Here is a 20284-nt window from a genome sequence, read left to right as displayed (position 1 = left end):
GGCGTTTTCACACAGTCACTTCAGGTTTGAGTCTGGAGTCCTGGGAGAAGCTGGCTGGGACCTTCTGGCAGCTTCAGCTTCCCGTCAAGCGTTCTCCGCAGTGCAAAGGCAAAAAAAAGAAAATTCATTTGCCAGAATTCCTGGAGCGACTGTAGGACGGCAGCCGTGAGTGATGACCTGAGGTGCAGCCGGCCCCCTACCTGCTGCCTGCCTCCACCCCCTCCACAGGTGGGGACACGCTGGAGCAGCAGCAGCAGCAGCAGCAGCAGCAGCAGCAGCCCACCCAGGTGTCCCAACGCTAACCGTTTAGCGCAGTGAGCTGTTTTTTCCGTGGCGGAGGTCAGGCGAGGCGTGTCGGGGCCAGCTCCGCATTGTAGCAGCAGCAGCAGCAGCAGCAGCAGCAGCAGCAGCTGCTGGAAAAGAACAGTTTGTTCTGCTGGAAGGAGGAGGAGGTGGAGGTGGTGGAAATGCGTGGAGAGGCATGTTGGTATGTGTTCACCATACAGAGAGAGGAGCCATATGATGGGACGAGTGTGAAGCGTGAAGCTGAGGCTCAGAGAGAGAGAGAGAGAGAGAGGGAGAGAGGGGGAGAGAGTGGGGGGGAGGGAGAGAGAGAGAGAGGGAGAGAGACAGAGAGAGAGGGAGGGAGAGAGAGAGAGAGAGAGCGAGGGAGAGAGGGGGAGAGAGTGGGGGGGAGGGAGAGAGAGAGAGAGAGAGAGAAACAGAGAGAGAGAGGGAGAGAGAGAGACCCAGACCCAAATGAGTGCAGTCGCCGGTGGTTCTGCTCTCTGCTGGATTCCATCACTTCATGTTTGGAAGCAGCGGCTCCACTGTGCAGCTGCCACCTCAGACCTCAGGCCAGTTTCACTTTCACTTTGGCCTTCATCTCCGTCAGACTGTCAGCGTGGCTTCCAAAGAGAGACGAAGAACCCCTCGGAAAAAATCCCGCACTTTCCGAGGGGTTTTTGTTCTTTTCTTTTTTTCCGCAATATGAATAAGAGCTCATTCATCAGCACAGGGTCCCCAGAGTTGAGGCTGGCTCGTCTGTGAATAATTGTTTTTCATCGTCAGTGAGTCATATCGACGGCAAAAAAAAAATATATAAATCACACACAGCCGTGGTTCCAGTTACTCCATCAGGCTGGAGGAAACCACCAGACACCGTCATCTGTTTCCTCTTTCCAAAGCAAAGCATCAGGAAGTTGGTGGTTGACAGGACAAATATTTCCCAATGTCATTCAAATGTATCATATTCAAGTGAATATACAGGGAATTAGTTCTCTACCATTATTATTATTATTATTAATAATAATAAAGCAAAACGCCCAAACAATAGTGGATGAACTGATTTTCAACTGGAAATCCACAACGTGGAAAAGAAAAGAATTCCCACACAATCTGGAAAGTCTCGCCTCCAACACAGGAAATGATCAGGAGAGTGTTTCACTGCTGGAAAGTCACGCAGGCCAAAGCTGTGAAGGAGCTGACCGCTTGATTTTAGACAGACAGACAGACAGGCAGGCAGGCAGGCAGGCAGACAGGCAGGCAGGCAGGCAGGCAGGCAGACAGGCAGACAGACAGGCAGACAGACAGGCAGGCAGGCAGGCAGGCAGGCAGGCAGACAGACAGGCAGGCAGGCAGGCAGGCAGGCAGGCAGGCAGGCAGACAGACAGGCAGGCAGGCAGGCAGACAGACAGACAGGCAGGCAGGCAGGCAGGCAGGCAGACAGGCAGGCAGGCAGGCAGACAGGCAGGCAGGCAGGCAGGCAGACAGACAGGCAGGCAGGCAGACAGACAGGCAGGCAGGCAGGCAGGCAGGCAGGCAGGCAGGCAGACAGACAGGCAGGCAGGCAGGCAGGCAGGCAGACAGGCAGACAGGCAGGCAGGCAGACAGGCAGGCAGGCAGGCAGGCAGGCAGACAGGCAGGCAGGCAGGCAGACAGACAGACGATATTCCAAAGACAGGGGTGTTTCCCAGGTTTGGAATCTTGGGATGTTTCTGTTGAACGGCGTTCCCAGGAGCGATGGGACCTGGGATACTTTGCAGAGGATCATTGAGGACGACGACGACAATCATGATGAACTGCTCGCCGCTGGGCGTGGGCGATCGAGATCCCAGCTGAGAGGGAGAGAGAGAGAGAGAGAGAGAGAGAGGGAGAGAGAGAGGGAGGGAGAGAGAGAGGGAGGGCTGGTCTGAACAGGTTCCTGTGTGAATTTAAAGCCGGCGCTTCACAGGAAGGAGGCGTGAGAGTGAAGGGAGGGGAGGGCTGGAGTGGGGTGAGGAGGGTGAGGAGGGTGAGGCGGGGTGGGGGTGGGGTGGAGGGTGGTGGGGGGGGCAGCTATTGACAGTGACACACACTAATCAGTGGGCAAACAAAGTCATTTAGCCGCTTTCAAAAGGTTCCTTCGCTCGCTCATTGTAGCAACATCTCCTGAAATAGAAACCTTTCAAGTCAGCTCGGGGCATCATTAGTGCTGGGGGGGGGTGCCAGGCAGAGCCACTCCTGGGGGATGGAGGGGGGGGGGGGGGGGGCTGGTGGTCTCCTCATTGTGCCGCTCTCAGAAAGTGAGCAGTTGTGATGTAAATGGACCCGTTTTTGTCACTTTTGCCTCATCATGTTTTTCTACTGCAGCCACGCAGCGGCGCTTGAATGGCCAGTAGGGGGGGTGTGGGGGGGTGAGGGGGGGGGCTGTCACTCTCAGGGTGCAAGGAGGGGGGGTAGGGGGGTGAGGGCGGGGCCCATGGGGTGGGTTTGCACTTGATGCGAACTCAGTGAACCCCCTGGGGGCCTTGGCACTCGTCCGCTGCCCCGCCCCCACCCACAAAGGGGTGGGGGCGGGGTCAACCACGACCACTTGGGCCGGCTCCCAGAAGTTGCCGCGTCACCCCGCCGGCCTATGGGCGGCTTCTGCCCAGGTCACCTGACCAGCTGATGGCAACAAGAGAGAAAGAAGGAGGCTGAGAAGATAGAAGGGGGGGCGAGGGGGGTGAGGGGGTGGGGGGGGTCGAGGGGGGCTTTGGTGTTTGCTTGTTTGTGTGTGTTTGTGTGTCTGTGTTGCGTGTGTGTGAAGAAAGGACAGAGTTTTCAGGTTCTTTTTTCCCGCCTGCTTTCTCCGTCTTTCAAAATAAGATTCCGGGCTGGTTTCCCTTCTTTCTTTTGCCTTCACTCCTTCACTGCAAGTCGAGTGGAGAACTTCACTTTCCACCACTTTCCTGGTGACCGTGGCTGAACCCAGGCGGACGTTCACTTGTTTGCCGCAGTTTAGCGCTAACTGTGGCTAGCTGGCGTCGTCCACCGTCCAGCCGCTCAACTCAGGTTTAGTCTTTATTCAAGAAGTTTCAATTTAAAACGTTAACGTGAAAACCTGAATCAAAATCTCCTTCCTGTAATATTTGTATCTCTTCTTGTGGCCCGGTTAGCGCCTTTATTCACCCTGCAGTGGGGACATTTAGATCCGTTACAAGGAAGAATCCTCCGCCCGCCAGTCACTCACCTGCCGGTTGTCTCTCCCTGCAGACGAGCGAACGTCCTCCAAGTCGGGTCTCTACTTCCTGATCTCCAACGAGGGCAACCAGAACCTGTACGTGTCGCAGGCCAACCTTTGGCTCTACTTCCGGGTGCTGCCCCCTGCTGGTGCGGAGAAGAGCCTGCGGAGGAAGGTGACGGTCAAGATCCACTACCAGGAGGGCGGAGCAACGGAGGGCGGCGGCCCCGGTGGGGGTGGAGGAGGAGGTGGAGGAGGTGGAGGAGGAGGTGGAGGAGGAGGTGGTGGCGGTGGAGGAGGCAGCAGGCGCTGGGCCCTGGTGGAGAAGCGGGTGGAGCTGAAGCGCAGCGGCTGGCACACCTTCCCGCTGTCGGAGGCGGTGCGGGCGGTGCTGGGCGGCAGCGGCGACGAGGGCGCCGGCAGCCGCCGCCGGGACCTGGAGGTGCACTGCGACGGCTGCCAGGCGGCCGGCGTGGCGCCGACGCTGGTGGACCCGGCCGACCCGGCCCACCGGCCCTTCCTGGTGGTGCGGGCGCGGCAGGCGGCCGACGGCAAGCACCGCATCCGCAAGCGCGGGCTGGAGTGCGACGGCAGCAGCGGCGGCCTCTGCTGCCGCCAGCAGTTCTACATCGACTTCCGGCTCATCGGCTGGAACGACTGGATCATCGCGCCCGCCGGCTACTACGGCAACTACTGCGAGGGCAGCTGCCCGGCGTACATGCCCGGCGTGCTGGGCTCGGCCTCGTCCTTCCACACGGCCGTGGTCAACCAGTACCGGCTGCGGGGGATGAGCCCCGGCTCGGTCAACTCCTGCTGCATCCCCACCAAGCTCAGCACCATGTCCATGCTCTACTTCGACGACGAGTACAACATCGTCAAGAGGGACGTGCCCAACATGATCGTGGACGAGTGCGGCTGCGCCTGATTGGACGGTGGGAGGGAGCTAGCTCGGACGCTAGAGATGCCAGGACGCTACAGCTAGCCGGCTGACGTTAGCCGCTATTGGCTCCTCCTCCTCCTCCTCCTCCTCCTCCTCCTTCTCTTTTTTTTTGCGGAACTTGAGATGCCAAGCAGAGGAGAGAAATGAAGAACAGAAAAGAAAAAAAAAAAAGGCCTTTTTCTTTGGTACAAACACTTTATATCAATATCGCCACTGTACGTGCGAGCGACACACACGTACGCACACGCGCGCGCGGACGCGAGCATGGATGCTAGCGTTTAGCACGCGTGGCGGTGCACCGGTCAGAGTTTCTGGCTTCTCGACAGGACGAGAAGAGAACCAGCGCCACCCAGATGCAAACTTTGTCGTCATCGTCATCTTCATCTCCTCCCAAAATGAAGACCGCAAGCGCTTAAAAACACAACCACGCAAAACGACAGCAGCAACACAACACAACACAACACAAAGGAAACAAAGTGACCGGATTGAAACTGCGGGGAACCTGGCTTCCTTCCTTCTCACCCTCTTCACTACTTCAAGCACACCACAGACTATTTCCTTTTGTTTTATTATTGTTATTATTATTATTATTATTATTATTATTATTATTATTATTATTTTGTAAAGCACTGACAATTCATCATCAGCTTATACAATTCACAGAACACCAGCACTTCCCTGCAGTCGGACGGACTGCCGCAGTCTGACTGTGACTCTCTGCTGGAATGATGAGACTGGCAGCGCTTAGCGGCCCGCCCACCGCCATCCAAAAGCAGAGCCGCCGCCCACACCCCCCCCGCCCCCGCCGACCCCCTCCACCTCCCCGACCCTCCACCCCCACACCACCACCACCAGGTGATGATCGATGTCACAAGTGCACTTGACCGAGTGCACACCGAGGGGGGGGGGGGGGGCGTGCGTGTGCAAGAGAGCGCTCGGCTTTCCTGCCGACCCCCCCCCCCCCGACCCCGCCTTCCTAGCGGACTTGAGGGGGGTTGGAGGGGTCAGGGTGAGGGGTGAGGGGTGAGGGGTGGGGGGGGTCAACCGCAGGGCAGTAGCAGCACTTGCAGAAAGGTGCGAGGTGCGGCGCCCTGAATAGCACTTGTATAAAGAGATGCCTTGCGAGGAGAGCGAGACCTGTCGCTGACTAAAGTGCCACAGAGCTATGCAATGTAGAGTCCACCTGTACCTGAACGCAACACCCCCCTCCCCCACTAGACTGAACTCTCTCTCTCTCTCTCTCTCTCTCTCTCTCCTCCGTCCGCCCCCCCCTCCTCCTCCCTCCCTCTGCCTCCTTCAGACTCTTTATCAATACTTGAAAATTGTAATCTTTCGCCTCGTTTTTTTTTTTGTTTGTTTGTTTGTTTGTTTGTTTGTTTTTTTGTTATTTTTTTTCCCAAAGCGATTGATTGTTTTGTACGGAAGAGGATTTGGGCCACAAGAAAAATTAATATCGTTTTGTTTTTGTTTTTCCCCCCCAAGTTTTCAATTGGAAAATAAAAGGACATTTCAAGATTAAAGTCGAAATTTCGAGAAAGAAAATTGAAATTTTGCAATCACTGTCGTAGCCAGTCTACTTGCCAAGTTCCACTTGATTTGCGTCAACGTTATTGATGAAATATCGACTTTTTTCATGAAATTTCATCTTTTTTTACGTCGACTTTTTTCATGAAATTTTGACTTTAAACTCAAAATGAAAACTGAAATAAAAAAAATCTCCCTCCTGTAATTTTTTTTTTTTTTTTTTTTTTTGCTCCGCTCGTGGCCTTAATCCTCTTTCGTAGTTTTGTGACGTTTGCACTGAAAAAGTTGCGGGATTAGAAACAACAAGAAAAAAAAAAAAAAAAAAACTGCCATTGAGAGAGAGAGAGAGAGAGACCGAGAAAAGAACAAGAAAAGAAAAGAAAAGAAAAAGTTATTTTTATAGAGGTTGAATTGAATTTCTTTTTTGTTTCAGATGTATTTTTACCTAATTAATGGAACCAAAGAGGCCAAGATCTGTTGTTTTGTTTTCTTTTTCTTTTCCGCTGTTGCAGTGGAGCTGTACGATCCTGTGTGATCCTCTGCAACAGGCCTGCCACTGTATCAGGGTACCATCCATCACTTCACTTCTTGGCTCTATTTTCATTCTCCTTTTATTTTTTATTTTTTGTTTTTTGTACCATAAAGCGATGCGTCATTGTTACGATTATGTTTTGTTTTGTTTCGTTTTGTTTTTTTGTTTTTTTTTTTCATCTTTAATTCTATTTGTTTTTTTTTTTTTGGTTTGTTTTCTATTTAATAAGAAAGTTATTTTTAGTCGCTGTCTAAGAATCATCTAGTCAAAAATAAATGATGTCACTTGTACAGTTTATGTAAAATAAAGGAAAAAAAGAATGTTTTCTAAAAAAAAGAAAAAAAAAGAAAATCACCTTGCCGTCAATTTGTTTCTTTTCCGGGGGGTTTTCCAGGCCACGCCCCCTTTCTTTCTGTCGAGGGGCCAAACACGGCGGTTGGGCCCTGGTAGAGCTGACACACACACACACACACACACACACTGACACTCAGCGGGCGTCTCTCAGTCGTACATCAGTAATTACCGCCGTGACTCCCAGCTAGGCCATAATTGTCACCGTGTTTTTTTTTTTTTTTTTTTTTTTTTCCTTCCCGGAAAATTGGCAGCCGGTGAATTCACTTGAAAAACACTTTTCTTCTCCACTCCCTGCTCGCTTCTCTGCCGTCACGGTCGGAGAGCGGCAGAGTTCGCAAATGCACTTGTGCAACGAGGCAAACAAAACAAAGCGGAAACCACCGGCTACAGCGCCACCTGTCGGTGGGGTGTCGGCGGCACGCAGCGAAAAGAAAAAGAAAAAGAAAAAGAAAAAGAAAAACATTGTAGACGTCAAGTGTCACACAAATAGGGCTGCTTGGGAGTTAATGGCTCCAAATGTGTCTAAATGTGTCTAAATGTGTCTAAATGTGTCTATTACGACACGCCAAGGTGCAAAAATGTGACCGGCTGTGTTTGACTGCCTGCAGGGGGGAGGGGGAGGGGGGGGGTGGCTAAATGGGTGAGTCGACAGCGGCAGAACATGTCAAAGGAGCAATAAAACATCACTATTACTGTGTGTGTGTGTGTGTGTGTGTGTGTGTGTGTGCGTGCGTGTGTGTGTGTGTGTGTGTGTGTGTGTGTGTGTGTGTGTGTGTGTGTGTGGCAGGCGGCCGAGGTGAAGATGGATGATCTGCCAGCAGTGATGGCAGCTTGTTTTTCATCTACCTGCCTGTCTGTCTGTCTGCCTGCCTGTCTGCCTGTCTGTCCTCCTGTCTGTCCTCCTGCCTGTCTGCCTGTCTGCCTGCCTGTTCTCCTGTCTGTCTGTCTGTCCTCCTGTCTGTCTGTCTGTCCTCCTGTCTGTCCTCCTGCCTGTCTGCCTGTCTGCCTGCCTGTTCTCCTGTCTGTCTGTCTGTCCTCCTGTCTGTCGTCCTGTCTGTCTGCCTGCCTGTCTGTCTGTCCTCCTGCCTGCCTGTTCTCCTGCCTGTCTGTCTGTCCTCCTGTCTGTCTGTCTGTCCTCCTGTCTGTCCTCCTGCCTGTCTGCCTGCCTGTCTGCCTGCCTGTTCTCCTGTCTGCCGTCCTGTCTGTCTGCCTGCCTGCCTGTCTGTCCTCCTGTCTGTCTGTCTGTCTGTCCTCCTCCTGTCTGTCGTCCTGTCTTTCCACCTTTCTGCCTGCCTGTCTGTCCTCCTGTGTGAGTGTGTGTGTGTGTGTGTGTGTGTGTGTGTGTGTGTGTGTGTGTGCTGGCAGAGCCTCCAGCAGCAGGAAAGTGAGATGTGCGAAAGCTGTCTTGTCACGCTTGGCAGCGCATGCCAAATTCTCCACAGCTGGAATGTTAATGGCGTCGAGCGTGGGCCCGGAGCGGAGCGCCACCCGCCTGCTCACTGCTGGGGTGGAGGAGGAGGGGGGGGGAGGAGGAGGAGGAGGGGGAGGAGGGGTAAAGGAAAAAAAGCTGCATGTCCGCACGTGCGGTAAAAAAAAAAAAAAAATCAGCATCAATAACAGTGGCAGCAGTTTAGCACATTCTGCTGCAGATTAATCTTCTCCGCCTCACATGTCCTCTCTCTCTCTCTCTCTCTCTCTCCCAAAGCTGCATTCACACACACACACACACACACACACACACACACACAACCCCTACAACCTCTTGTTATCAGCTTAAACAAACAGTGTCCCTCAGCTCGTAGCGCCACAGGTTGAGGTCATGACAGCTGCCAAGTTGACGGGGTCAGCTGGTTTATCACCTGACCCCCCCCGCCCCACCCCCCCAACAGAGTCCGTGTCCACTAATGAATTTATGATCCCCCTCGGTAGTAGGGTGTGTGTGTGTGTGTGTGTGTTTGGGGGGGGTGGGGGGTCCCTCGGCTTCTACGATGACGATGTTTCTTCCTCCCCCGGTGGCTGAAGGTGGTAGTGCACGACCAGAACCGCTCCAGTGAAAGAATGAAATTGGTGATATGAGCAATATTATCCCTGGCCCCCTTTTGGCTGGAGGATGAATTGCAATCAACAGCACGAGGGTGCCTGAAGGTTGTTACCTTTGCGCTTGTTTTGCCACAAAAAAGTCACGCAAAAAGCAGTGAAATGCATGAAAATGGCACAGAGTGATGACATCATCATCCTCATCCTCATCATCATCCTCATCCTCCTCATCATCATCATCTGGGAAAATTGTTTGTACAATGAAAAATGACTTCTTTTTTTTTTTAAGGCTGAAACTTTATTTCCTCCCCTGTTTATTTCTGCCCACAAGTCACCGTGACCTTCTGACCTTTGGAGCTCTACCTCTCTCCACCTCGCTCTACCTCCCTCTACCTCTCTCTCTCGCTCACTCACTCGCTCACCGGAGGATTACTGGAGTGAAAAGCCTCGGCGACTTGAAAGCATAGTTGTGAGCACTAATGAGCAGCAACTCATTAATCCAGTCGTTCCTAATGGTCCTGTTTGTTTTTTGTTTTCGTAACCTCCCCCCCCCCCACCTCTCTCTCTCTCTTGTATTTTTCCCTCTTTTTTGTTTTTTTTAGAAATTGTGGCAAAATTCTATTTCCTTTATTTCTGCACCTGCAGTTGTTTCCTTCAACAAACATCCGGCCTTGAAACAGCCTCCATACGCTGCTGTCCAGGGAGTCCGACACTGTGTGTGTCTGTGTGTGTGTGTGTGTGTGTGTGTGTGTGTGTGTGTGTGTGTGTCTGCGGGCTCTTTTTGTGAGTCCACAATGTCATAAAGTCACCGTTGTTCGAAACCATTTTTTTGGGGGGGCCAAAACAACCGAATCCTTGTCACCAAATTCAGTCCACCCCCATCGCCCCCACGTCCCCTATCCCCCGTCAGCCCCCCTCCTCCCACCTTCCGCCGACCTGACCTCCTGACCTCCGGGGGCACTGCAGGCAGACGCACTCACTCAGGAGCCACAAAGCTCTCGTTTGTCTGTGCGAGGCTGCCGAGCGCCGACTGTGGAGAGGAAAGTGAGGTGACGGATGGGGGGGGTGGGGGGGGGGGGGTGACGACAGAGATGAGTGGACGAGCCCTTGGCGTTGCTTTCGACACAGCGATATCAGCTTTTCTTATTTTGTTATTGCGATATGCTCCAAAGGTCACCAAATTTTGGAAGAAAAAAGGGCAAAAAAAATGGACTCACTAAATAATGGCGCCAATAGCTGCTCTCTGGCGCCACCTAGAACCACTATAATGGACCACAGTGAGTGTGGCCCCTACACGCTCTGTCAAAAACAAAGTAAGCATACACTGATACCCCCCCACCCCCACCCCTCCTAGATACTACAGGTCATTCCCAATGCACATTTCCAAAATGTATCATTTTGCTTCTTAAAATACACTAACACAAATTTTCAACAAGCACTTTTTTTTTCTCTTGTTTGTTTGTTTTTGCGAGCCAGTGTGAGGAAGTCAACCGCCAACACTTGACACCTGTCAGCGCCCCCTGGTGAGTTTGGCAGAGTGTTTGACAGAGGAGCGTCAGCGGCAGAAGAACCGCAACAGTGTTTGTCTTCAGGGCCCTTTGTTGTGTTGTGTTGTGTTGTGTAACTCTGAACCCGGACCACAACCAGCAGATCTTCACATCACAGCAGGGCAACAGAAAAAACTCAACCAGGGCTTCACTTCAACCTGGGACTTGAATTCCCAGAGATTTTTTATTTCATTTTTATAGAGTGTCTGTCCTTCAGCTGGAAAAGGGAGTGTGTGTGTGAGTGAGTGAGTGTGTGTGTGAGTGAGTGAGTGTGTGTGTGAGTGAGCCAGTGTGTGAACCTGTGTGGGTTTCCCCTGTGACGTGTACGGTGGTGTGGATGGAGCAGCGAGCTCACGCAGTCTGCGGCGACAAAAGGCCAAAGAGGGAACATGTTTATCTGGAAACTTCCTTGTGTGTGTGTGTGTGTGTGTGTGTGTGTGTGTGTGTGTCAGAGAGGGGAAATTCCTGCCAGCAGCAGCAGCAGCAACAGCAGCAGCAGCAACAGTAGCAGCAGCAGCAGTAACAGCAGTAACAGCAGCAGCAGCAGCAGCAGTAGCAGCAGCAGCAGTAACAGCAGTAACAGCAGCAGCAGTAACAGTAGCAGCAGCAGCAGTAACAGCAGTAACAGCAGCAGCAGCAGCAGCAGTAGCAGCAGCAGCAGTAACAGCAGTAACAGCAGCAGCAGCAGCAGTAGCAGCAGCAGTAGCAGCAGCAGTAACAGCAGCAGCAGCAGTAGCAGCAGCAGCAGCAGTAGCAGCAGCAGTAACAGCAGTAACAGCAGCAGCAGCAGCAGTAACAGCAGCAGTAGCAGCAGCAGCAGCAGCAGTAACAGTAGCAGCAGTAACAGCAGCAGCAGCAGCAGCAGCAGTAACAGCAGTTACAGCAGCAGCAGCAGCAGCAGTAACAGTAGCAGCAGCAGCAGCAGTAGCAGCAGCAGTAACAGCAGTAACAGCAGCAGAAGCAGCAGCAGCAGCAGCAGCAGTAGCAGCAGCAGCAGTAGCAGCAGCAGTAGCAGCAGCAGTAACAGCAGTAACAGCAGCAGTAACAGTAGCAGCAGCAGCAGCAGCAGTAGCAGCAGCAGTAACAGTAGCAGTAGCAGCAGCAGCAGCAGCAGCAGCAGCAGCAGCAGCAGCAGCAGTCACTCCTGCCTGCCTCTGGGCCTCCAGCTGCAGTGACTGTGGCTCTTTCTTGTGGCAGGTGCCCTATTGTCCCCACACACACTCAGTGCTGGAGGCCTTTCACCAGCATGGAGAGAAAACACAAGGGAAAAAAGAGAGAAAAAACATGCAGGGAGGAGGAGGAGGAGGAGGAGGAGGAGGTGGTGGTTGGGGGAAGAGGAGGAGGAAGATGGCAAGAAAGAGGAGGAGGCGTGTTAGGAGGAGAAGGAGCAGGGAGAAGAGGAGGAGAACAAGGAGGATAAAGAGGAGGAGGAGGAGAGCTGAAGTGAAGTGGAGAAGACTTTGTTCAAGGGGAAGAGGGGTGAGGGCGGGGGAGGGGTGAGGAGGAAGACCAGGATGGCGTGATGACGCTCGGTGGTCAGCAGAGCGGCGGCTCGCTGGCCGTGGAGGCCGCTTGAAAGAAACCAGGACGGGAATCCAAAAACCCTGGCGGTCAGAAGCTTCCTGTGCTTCCTCCTGCTGTCACTGCGCTGAGGAGGCAGGGCGAAGATGAAGAAGAAGAAGATGATGGTGACGGTGATGATGATGACCTGGTGTTGTCATAATATTGGGGGAAACACACACACACACACACACACACACACACACACACACACACACACACACACACACACTTCTGCTTTATGTGTTTGTTGGGTTTTTTTGCCTTGATTTTTTTTTTTCAATCTCTCTTCAGTCCTTGTTTTGATTTTTTCCATTTTTTTTTTTCCGCTGACTTGTTCGTACCGGCGGTCAGGACGGCTCTGCCGCTGACACAGCGCCACCATCTGGCCCGGCAGCAGACTATTTGATGTTGTGCTTGGCAACAGGTGAGCTTGGCCTGCTGGCATCTCCCAGCGACGGCTGGCAGGGAGAAGAAAGAACGTTCACTCCTGCTATTAAAGACAACCCAGCCAATTTTTTTGATTCCAGCAGCGATGAAATGATTTCAGCCGCTGAACCTGGGTGGCCTGCGTGGGTGGCGGCGCTACAAGGCGGCGGGCAGCCGACCGGAATTCATTCTCACAAGTGTTGCAAGACTGTGTGAGCGGAGGAAACACTGGGAAAGCAGCTCCAGACCCAGGTAGCGACAACCTCACTGGAAACACGGAGCTAGAGGAGGAGGAGGTGAAGTAGGAGGAGGCAAGGAGGAGGAGGTGGAGGAGGTGAAGGAAGTGGAGCAGGAGGAGGAGGAGGAGGAGGAAGAGGAGGGGGAGGAGGAAGAGGAGGAGGAGGAGGAGGAGGAAGAAAGTCTTCAGTGTATCAGATGAGACGAGCACCAAGGGAGCATCAGACATTCCTGTTAAATTGTCCGTGCTGGGATGGGACCTCCGGGAGGGGGGGCGGGGGGGGTGGGGGCACGGTCGCCTGCGGGCGCGGTTGCACGTCCCAGGATGCTGCATATCACCAACATCATCAACATCAAGTTGGAGTGAGAGGCCCACACACAGCCTGAGGAAGTGATGCAGAGGAGGAGATAGCATCATGGTGGAATCATGGTAGCATCATGGTAGCATCATGGTAGCATCATGGTAGCATCATGGTAGAATCATGGTAGCATCATGGTGGAATCATGGTAGGATCATGGTAGCATCATGGTGGAATCATGGTAGCATCATGGTAGCATCATGGTGGAATCATGGTAGAATCATGGTAGCATCATGGTAGCATCATGGTGGAATCATGGTAGCATCATGGTAGCATCATGGTGGAATCATGGTAGCATCATGGTGGAATCATGGTAGCATCATGGTGGAATCATGGTAGAATCATGGTGGAATCATGGTAGCATCATGGTAGGATCATGGTAGCATCATGGTGGAATCATGGTAGCATCATGGTAGCATCATGGTGGAATCATGGTAGCATCATGGTAGAATCACGGTGGAATCATGGTAGCATCATGGTGGAATCATGGTAGCATCATGGTAGGATCATGGTAGCATCATGGTGGAATCATGGTAGCATCATGGTAGCATCATGGTGGAATCATGGTAGCATCATGGTGGAATCATGGGAGAATCATGGTAGAATCATGGTAGCATCATGGTAGCATCATGGTAGCATCATGGTGGAATCATGGTAGCATCATGGTAGCATCATGGTAGCATCATGGTAGAATCATGGCAGCATCAAGGTAGCATCATGGTGGAATCATGGTAGCATCATGGTAGCATCATGGTGGAATCATGGCAGCATCATGGTGGAATCATGGTAGCATCATGGTAGCATCATGGTGGAATCATGGTAGCATCATGGTGGAATCATGGTAGCATCATGGTAGCATCATGGTAGCATCATGGTGGAATCATGGTAGCATCATGGTGGAATCATGGTAGCATCATGGTGGAATCATGGTAGCATCATGGTAGCATCATGGTAGCATCATGGTGGAATCATGGTAGCATCATGGTAGCATCATGGTAGCATCATGGTGGAATCATGGTAGCATCATGGTGGAATCGCGGTAGCATCATGGTAGCATCATGGTAGCATCATGGTGGAATCATGGTAGCATCATGGTGGAATCATGGTAGCATCATGGTGGAATCATGGTAGCATCATGGTGGAATCATGGTAGCATCATGGTAGCATCATGGTGGAATCATGGTAGAATCATGGTAGCATCATGGTAGAATCATGGTGGAATCATGGTAGAATCATGGTAGAATCATGGTAGCATCATGGTAGCATCATGGTGGAATCATGGTAGCATCATGGTGGAATCATGGTAGCATCATGGTGGAATCATGGTAGCATCATGGTGGAATCATGGTGGAATCATGGTAGAATCATGGTAGAATCATGGTAGCATCATGGTAGAATCATGGTAGCATCATGGTAGCATCATGGTGGAATCATGGTAGCATCATGGTGGAATCATGGTAGCATCATGGTGGAATCGCGGTAGCATCATGGCAGCTGTGGCTCCTCCAACCCGATTGGCCCTCGGCGTCATGTGTGAAGACCCTTGCTTTCTGATTGGCCAGGGGTTTGTGGTAACTCCTCGGGAGTCACCGTGACGCTCCTGATCCTGACTGGAATCTGTCTGTTGGTTACAATCACTCTTGGAAAATCGCTTGTCTTTGTTTTTGCTTAGTGGACGAGGACCTTGTCTTGCAGTCTTTTCACATGGGGTGGCCTGTGTGTTACTCTTCATCGTAGGAAGTGGACACCCCCACTGCCAGCATGGCGGCACAGGCTGCACAGATTGGCCGCTGCGGTGGGCGGAGTCACAGAGGCATGATGGGAAGTGTGTGGAATTATTTTTTGTTATTATTTCACTTAGGCAGGCAGGCAGACAGGCAGGCAGGCAGAGAGACAGACAGGCAGACAGACAGACAGACAGGCAGACAGACAGACAGGCAGGCAGAGAGACAGACAGACAGACAGGCAGACAGGCAGACAGACAGGCAGGCAGGCAGAGAGACAGACAGAGAGACAGACAGACAGGCAGGCAGAGAGACAGGCAGACAGACAGACAGACAGGCAGGCAGGCAGAGAGACAGACAGAGAGACAGACAGACAGGCAGGCAGAGAGAGAGACAGAGAGACAGGCAGGCAGGCAGACAGACAGACAGACAGGCAGACAGACAGGCAGACAGACAGGCAGACAGACAGACAGACAGGCAGGCAGAGAGACAGGCAGCAGAGCAGCGTGCGATGGTGGAGGCGTCGCACCTTCAGCACTTTCAAACTTTTCTCGTTAAATGAAAGCCGAGCGTCCTGAACGACTGGCTGATGAGAAGACAGGTGAGTGTTTCTGTGTGTGTGCGTGTGTGCGTGAAATCATCAAATCGATATTGACTCTCCGCCCTAAACAAGAGCGGGCACGGCCTCTAATTACGCACACACCTACACAACCTCACAATCACACACAAATCATGACTCACACTTTGCTTTTGATGCTGAAGCTCAGCTGCTGCCTAAAATAGGAATCCTCACCTCCACCTCCTCCTCCTCCTCCTCCTCCTCCTCCTCTACCTCTACCTCCACCACCACCACCTCCTCCTCCTCTACCTCTACCTCCACCACCACCACCTCCTCCACCTCCACCTCCTCCTCCTCCACCTCCTCCTCCTGCTCCTCCTCCTCCACCTCCTCCTCCTCTACCTCCACCTCCTCCTCCTCCTCCTGCTCCTCCTCCTCCTCTACCTCCACCACCACCTCCACCTCCACCTCCACCTCCTCCTCCTCCACCTCCTCCTCCTGCTCCTCCTCCTCCACCTCCTCCTCCTCCTCCTGCTCCTCCTCCTCCTCCTCCTCCTCCACCTCCTCCTCCTGCTCCTCCTCCTCAACCCCCTCCTCCTCTTGGTGGGCCTGCAGACTGAGGTAATGCCCAGGCAGAGATTCCTGATGTGGGACATCATCACAGCCGTCCTTCCATCTGACGGAGAGAGAGAGAGAGAGAGAGAGAGAGAGACCCTCCTCCTTATCTGGGCCACTTCCTCCTCCTGACTGCCGACCTATCAGGCGTCAGGACGGAGCGACCCGGCCGGTGGCGCTGAGTGAGTTGATTAGATAGCTCCTCGTCAGTCAGCTGCTCCAGCAGCAGCTGGGGTGGATGGAGTCACTCTGCTATTTCAGGAGGGGTGAAGTCATCAAGGTGGAAGACGGTGACGTGCTGGGAGGAGCATCCACACCCTGGAGGGTCTCCCCCCTCCTCTTCCACCTCCGCCTCCTCCTGCTCCACCTTCTGCTCCCATTCCTCTTCCACCTCCTCTGTCTCCTCCTCCTCCTCCACCCCCTGCTCCACCTCCTCCCCCTGTCCTCCATCAGCATCCATTGCAGGGAGAAGATGCAGGAGTCTTCTCAAGGTGTTTTTAGGTCCTTCCTCATCGGTCGTCCTCGCTAACGCCTGTTAGCTTCGATCCCACGGTGGTTCCAGAAGATGCCGAGGATGCGTCTCAGCAGCAGCGCTCGCTAGTTGACAGTTTGCAGCAGTGAGTCGGTGATGTCATCGACAGGTCCGCCAAAGTCTCTGATCCATGTGACAGGACCTGCGGAGTCTCTGATGATGGTTGCCAGGTTGGTTTGGTGGGTTGCCAGGTTGGTTGATTCTGAAGACACGCACCCATAGCGCCACGTGGTGAAGGAGCCTCGTCCTTCCACCAGTGTGAAGGCAGATGAAGGAGTAGATGAACAATAAAAGGCAATGAATCAGACGAATCAGACAGAAGACAGATTGAAGAGACTCTGATCTCTGAACTTCGGATCTTGAGAAGTCTTTCCAACTCTTTCCATCACCAGCTTTTTATTGCCATATCTAGGTTTTGCTCAACTCTCGGGTGATGGAAATGCAGCTCCTCCCCCTCTTCTGGACCCACTTCTTCTTCCCTTCCCCTCTTCAGTCACGGGTCAGTTTTATCCGCATGTTCCTGAGCAGCAGCAGCAGCAGCGGCAGCAGCAGCAGCAGCAGCAGCAGCAGCGGCAGCAGAGGGATCAGTGGCGACTGAAGCTCTTTCCTAGGTTGCGGCCTCACAGACAATCCCTTGCAATAACAGGGAAGGGTTGTGTTTAAGTCGGCCCAAGCGCCGCTAAAGCCTGGGGGGGATTTAGCAGAAATCCCACGCCGCGCTATGATCGTACATGCTAAGCGCTACGTTAACGACGTGGTGCCTCCGGGTCACGCTGATGGGGCTGGAATGGACGACCCCTCCGCCTCCACTTCCTCCTCCTCCTCCAGCACCAGTGTGCGGCACCTCCGCCTCCTGGTTCTGGTTCTTCTGGAACTTTGGAACTTGGACCTGCAGTCGTAGGTCAACGTGCGTGCGTGGGGAACCAAAGGCTGACCTGCCGCACCAGAGCGAGCGATGGCGTCAGCGTGCGCTTCATCGCTCGCGTGTGGCTCTTCATGGCTGAAGCCAACACGTTGCCCAGTGAAGACCTTCTCAGGAGTGCTGCGGCGCTCTGAGCAACGGCACTTTGGAGGAAAAACAAGGAATTTACAGCTTTTTCTAACACGGCCTTTTTGATTTTAGGGTGTTGTGTTGTGTTGTGTTGTGTTGTGTTGTCTTCTGTTGTGTTGTGTTTTGTGCAACACTCTCTCAGGTTGCCTCAGTCAGAAGTTGGTTCCATGAACACGATTGTCTGGTAGACTTGCTATGACTCACAATCGGTGGAGGACAACCACCAGTAATCCCCCAAATAAGACAATCTACTGTGTGTGTGTGTGTGTGTGTGTGTGTGTGTGTGTGTGTGTCTGTTTGCATCAGTGAGTAAGACAGTGCACAGGTGCTCCGCCTCAACTTGTGGGACGTGCCGGCTGAGAATGACGCCACTCGTCTGGCTGCCCACACACACAGACACAGACACACACACACACACACACACACACACACACACACACACACACACAGGCAGGCGTTCACAGGCAGGCAGACGGGGACACGATGTGGAAACGGCTGCCGACTGCAGCGAGCCTCCGGGCTGGGGGTGGCGGGGGGGGGGGGGGGGGGGTTGGGGGGGTAGGGGGGGCTTTATAACGATTAGAGCGCCGCTGACGACTCGCAGACAGACACTCAGTTTGTTTCATAACTGCGGTGGTGGTGGTGGTGGTGGCGGCGGCGCTACGTGCAGGTCACCGAGACCCGGCGTCTTAAAAACAAGGCCCTGCAGGCAAACAGGCCCTAATAAGGCAGCGGCGGCAGCAGCAGCGGCAGCAGCAGCAGCAGCAGCAGCAGCGGCAGCAGCAGCGGCGGCAGCCACGCACACGTCTGACACACGTCTGACACACGACGCAGGAATGCCCCGCTTGGCATGGCGAAGCCAGACAGCTGCGGATTAATCCGATTAATCACACCTGCGGCCAGCGGCTGGTGTGTGACGTCTCTGCCCGCCCTCCGTCTGTGATGTCGTGATGATGTCATCTTCTGGCGGTGGAAGATGTCCTTCATCACGTCGGTCTGATGGAATTAAAGAGCTCCACTGCTCCTCCACTGCCCCCCCAGGTTCTCCTCTCGAGATTCTCCCTGTCTGCTGGCTTCTCCCCAGGTTCTCCTCTCGAGGTTCTCCCTGTCTGCTGGCTTCTCCCCAGGTTCTCCAGGTTCTCCCTGTGTCTGCTGGCTTCTCTCCAGGTTCTCCTCTCCAGGTTCTCCCTGTCTGCTGGCTTCTCCCCAGGTTCTCCAGGTTCTCCCTGTGTCTGCTGGCTTCTCTCCAAGTTCTCCAGGTTCTCCCTGTGTCTGCTGGCTTCTCTCCAGGTTCTCCTCTCCAGGTTCTCCCTGTGTCTGCTGGTTTCTCTCCAAGTTCTCCAGGTTCTCCCTGTGTCTGCTGGCTTCTCTCCAGGTTCTCCAGGTTCTCCCTGTGCCTGCTGGCTTCTCTCCAAGTTCTCCAGGTTCTCCCTGTGTCTGCTGGCTTCTCTCCAGGTTCTCCAGGTTCTCCAGCCTCCTCCCACACTCCGAAAACATCCATGTGAGGTCAAGTGGGAACTCTGGATTGTCAGTATGTGTGTGTGTGAGTGTGAATGGTTGTGTGTCTCTCTGTGTCCAGAGTCCTGAGTTCAGGAGGAAGTGGGTCTTGAAATTGGGTGGATGGATCGTTACTCTTATTATTGGTAGTCGTACGAGATAGTTTGATTGAGCTCGTGATGATGAATGTTTATTACGCTGCAGCAGCTACAGCTTCAGCCAGGAGGATGAATACACGTTTGCCAGGTTTTCTTTGTTTTCCTTTGGACCTGTAGTGAGAAAAAAAACTGGAGATCATTTGTCCTGCTTGGGTTAATGAATATCTGACTGTTTCTTTGTGCTTCGCATTCAATAACGCATGAATCACATCAAGTTTATCAAGTCAGAAAGCAGAACATTGTTTGCTGTATTGTTGGTGGCACAAGAGCTGCTGGTCTGATCCAGGTTCCTCTCTCTCTCTCTCTCTCTCTCTCTCTCTCTCTCTCTCTCTCTCTCTCTCTCTCTCTCCCTCTGATTTCTCTCAGTTTGACACCTGACTCAGTGAGTCAGCGACTCAGTGAATCCCTCCACAGACAGGGGTCCTGCTAGGTAGAAGGAGCTGCACCTCATACTTTGCAAATATCTCCAGAGGGGGAAAGCAAGGAAATGTCATTAACTTGTGGAAAGAAGCTGCGTGGAGCTTCCACGTTCTCAGCTGCAGTCCAGGATGAAAGCTGAAGGTCCTGGTGCTGCTGCAGCGGAGCCGCGTCCCCCTGGCAGGACGACCCAGAGGGAAGCTGGCCGGGGAACAAGGACGCGGCTCGGCCCGGGCCAGAAGCCTCAGTGGCCTGTTGATACGCAGTTGGAATGCATGTAAGCGGCGAGGCCTTGTTTGTTCCGTCCCAGCAGGAGGGGGACGGGAGGGGGGGGCTCTTAAGAAAACTGAAAAAAAAAAAAAAAAAAAACAAGTTTGTGAAGCGCTGGCGTTGGGTTTCCTCTGGAGCCTCGTGAACATTAGCCGCAGAGGTCAGCAATCAGCCCTGGGAACCAAGCAAGCAACCAGTGTGTGTGTGTGTGTGTGTGTGTGTGTGTGTGTACCAGTGCCAGTGGCCACCTGAAGATTATCTCCACATTCCTGCTGCCGCTGCAAGGGGGGGGTTAGTTAGGAAGGTATAGTTAGTGTAGGTGGGGGAGTCGGAGGGGGTGCAGGTCGCAACACGTCCATCACCCCCCCCCCCCCCTCCCCCCCTCCCCAGCTAATCCGGCAGTATGATTGACTCTGGCGGTCAAGGAGGCAAGAACGGGGGGCCAGACTGTCCAGCGC

The 20284-nt window shown here is 53.3% G+C and overlaps 1 protein-coding gene across 2 annotated transcripts in view; it reads left to right on the top strand.

Annotated features, from left to right (window-relative positions):
• The window catches only part of LOC142882581 (inhibin beta B chain-like), a 9065-nt gene extending 3827 nt beyond the window's left edge, over positions 1–5238 (top strand). Inside the window, exons 3-4 of one of the 2 annotated variants that reach the window (XM_076017383.1) lie at positions 3517–3732; positions 3784–5238. In XM_076017383.1, the coding sequence (XP_075873498.1) occupies positions 3517–3732; positions 3784–4409 (842 nt within the window). In that variant the 3' untranslated portion in view covers positions 4410–5238. Of the gene's footprint in view, positions 1–3516; positions 3742–3783 lie in introns of both variants that reach the window. The other variant, XM_076017382.1, reaches the window with a different exon arrangement.
• Positions 5239–20284: the final 15046 nt, after the last annotated feature.

Source organism: Nelusetta ayraudi, unplaced genomic scaffold, assembly GCF_046127955.1.
Source record: "Nelusetta ayraudi isolate G7.1 ecotype Tasmania unplaced genomic scaffold, CSIRO-AGI_Nayr_v1 ptg000334l, whole genome shotgun sequence".
Lineage (NCBI taxonomy): Eukaryota > Metazoa > Chordata > Actinopteri > Tetraodontiformes > Monacanthidae > Nelusetta > Nelusetta ayraudi.
Note: the sequence above shows the minus strand (reverse complement) of the source record. Positions and strands in the feature narration are given on the sequence as shown.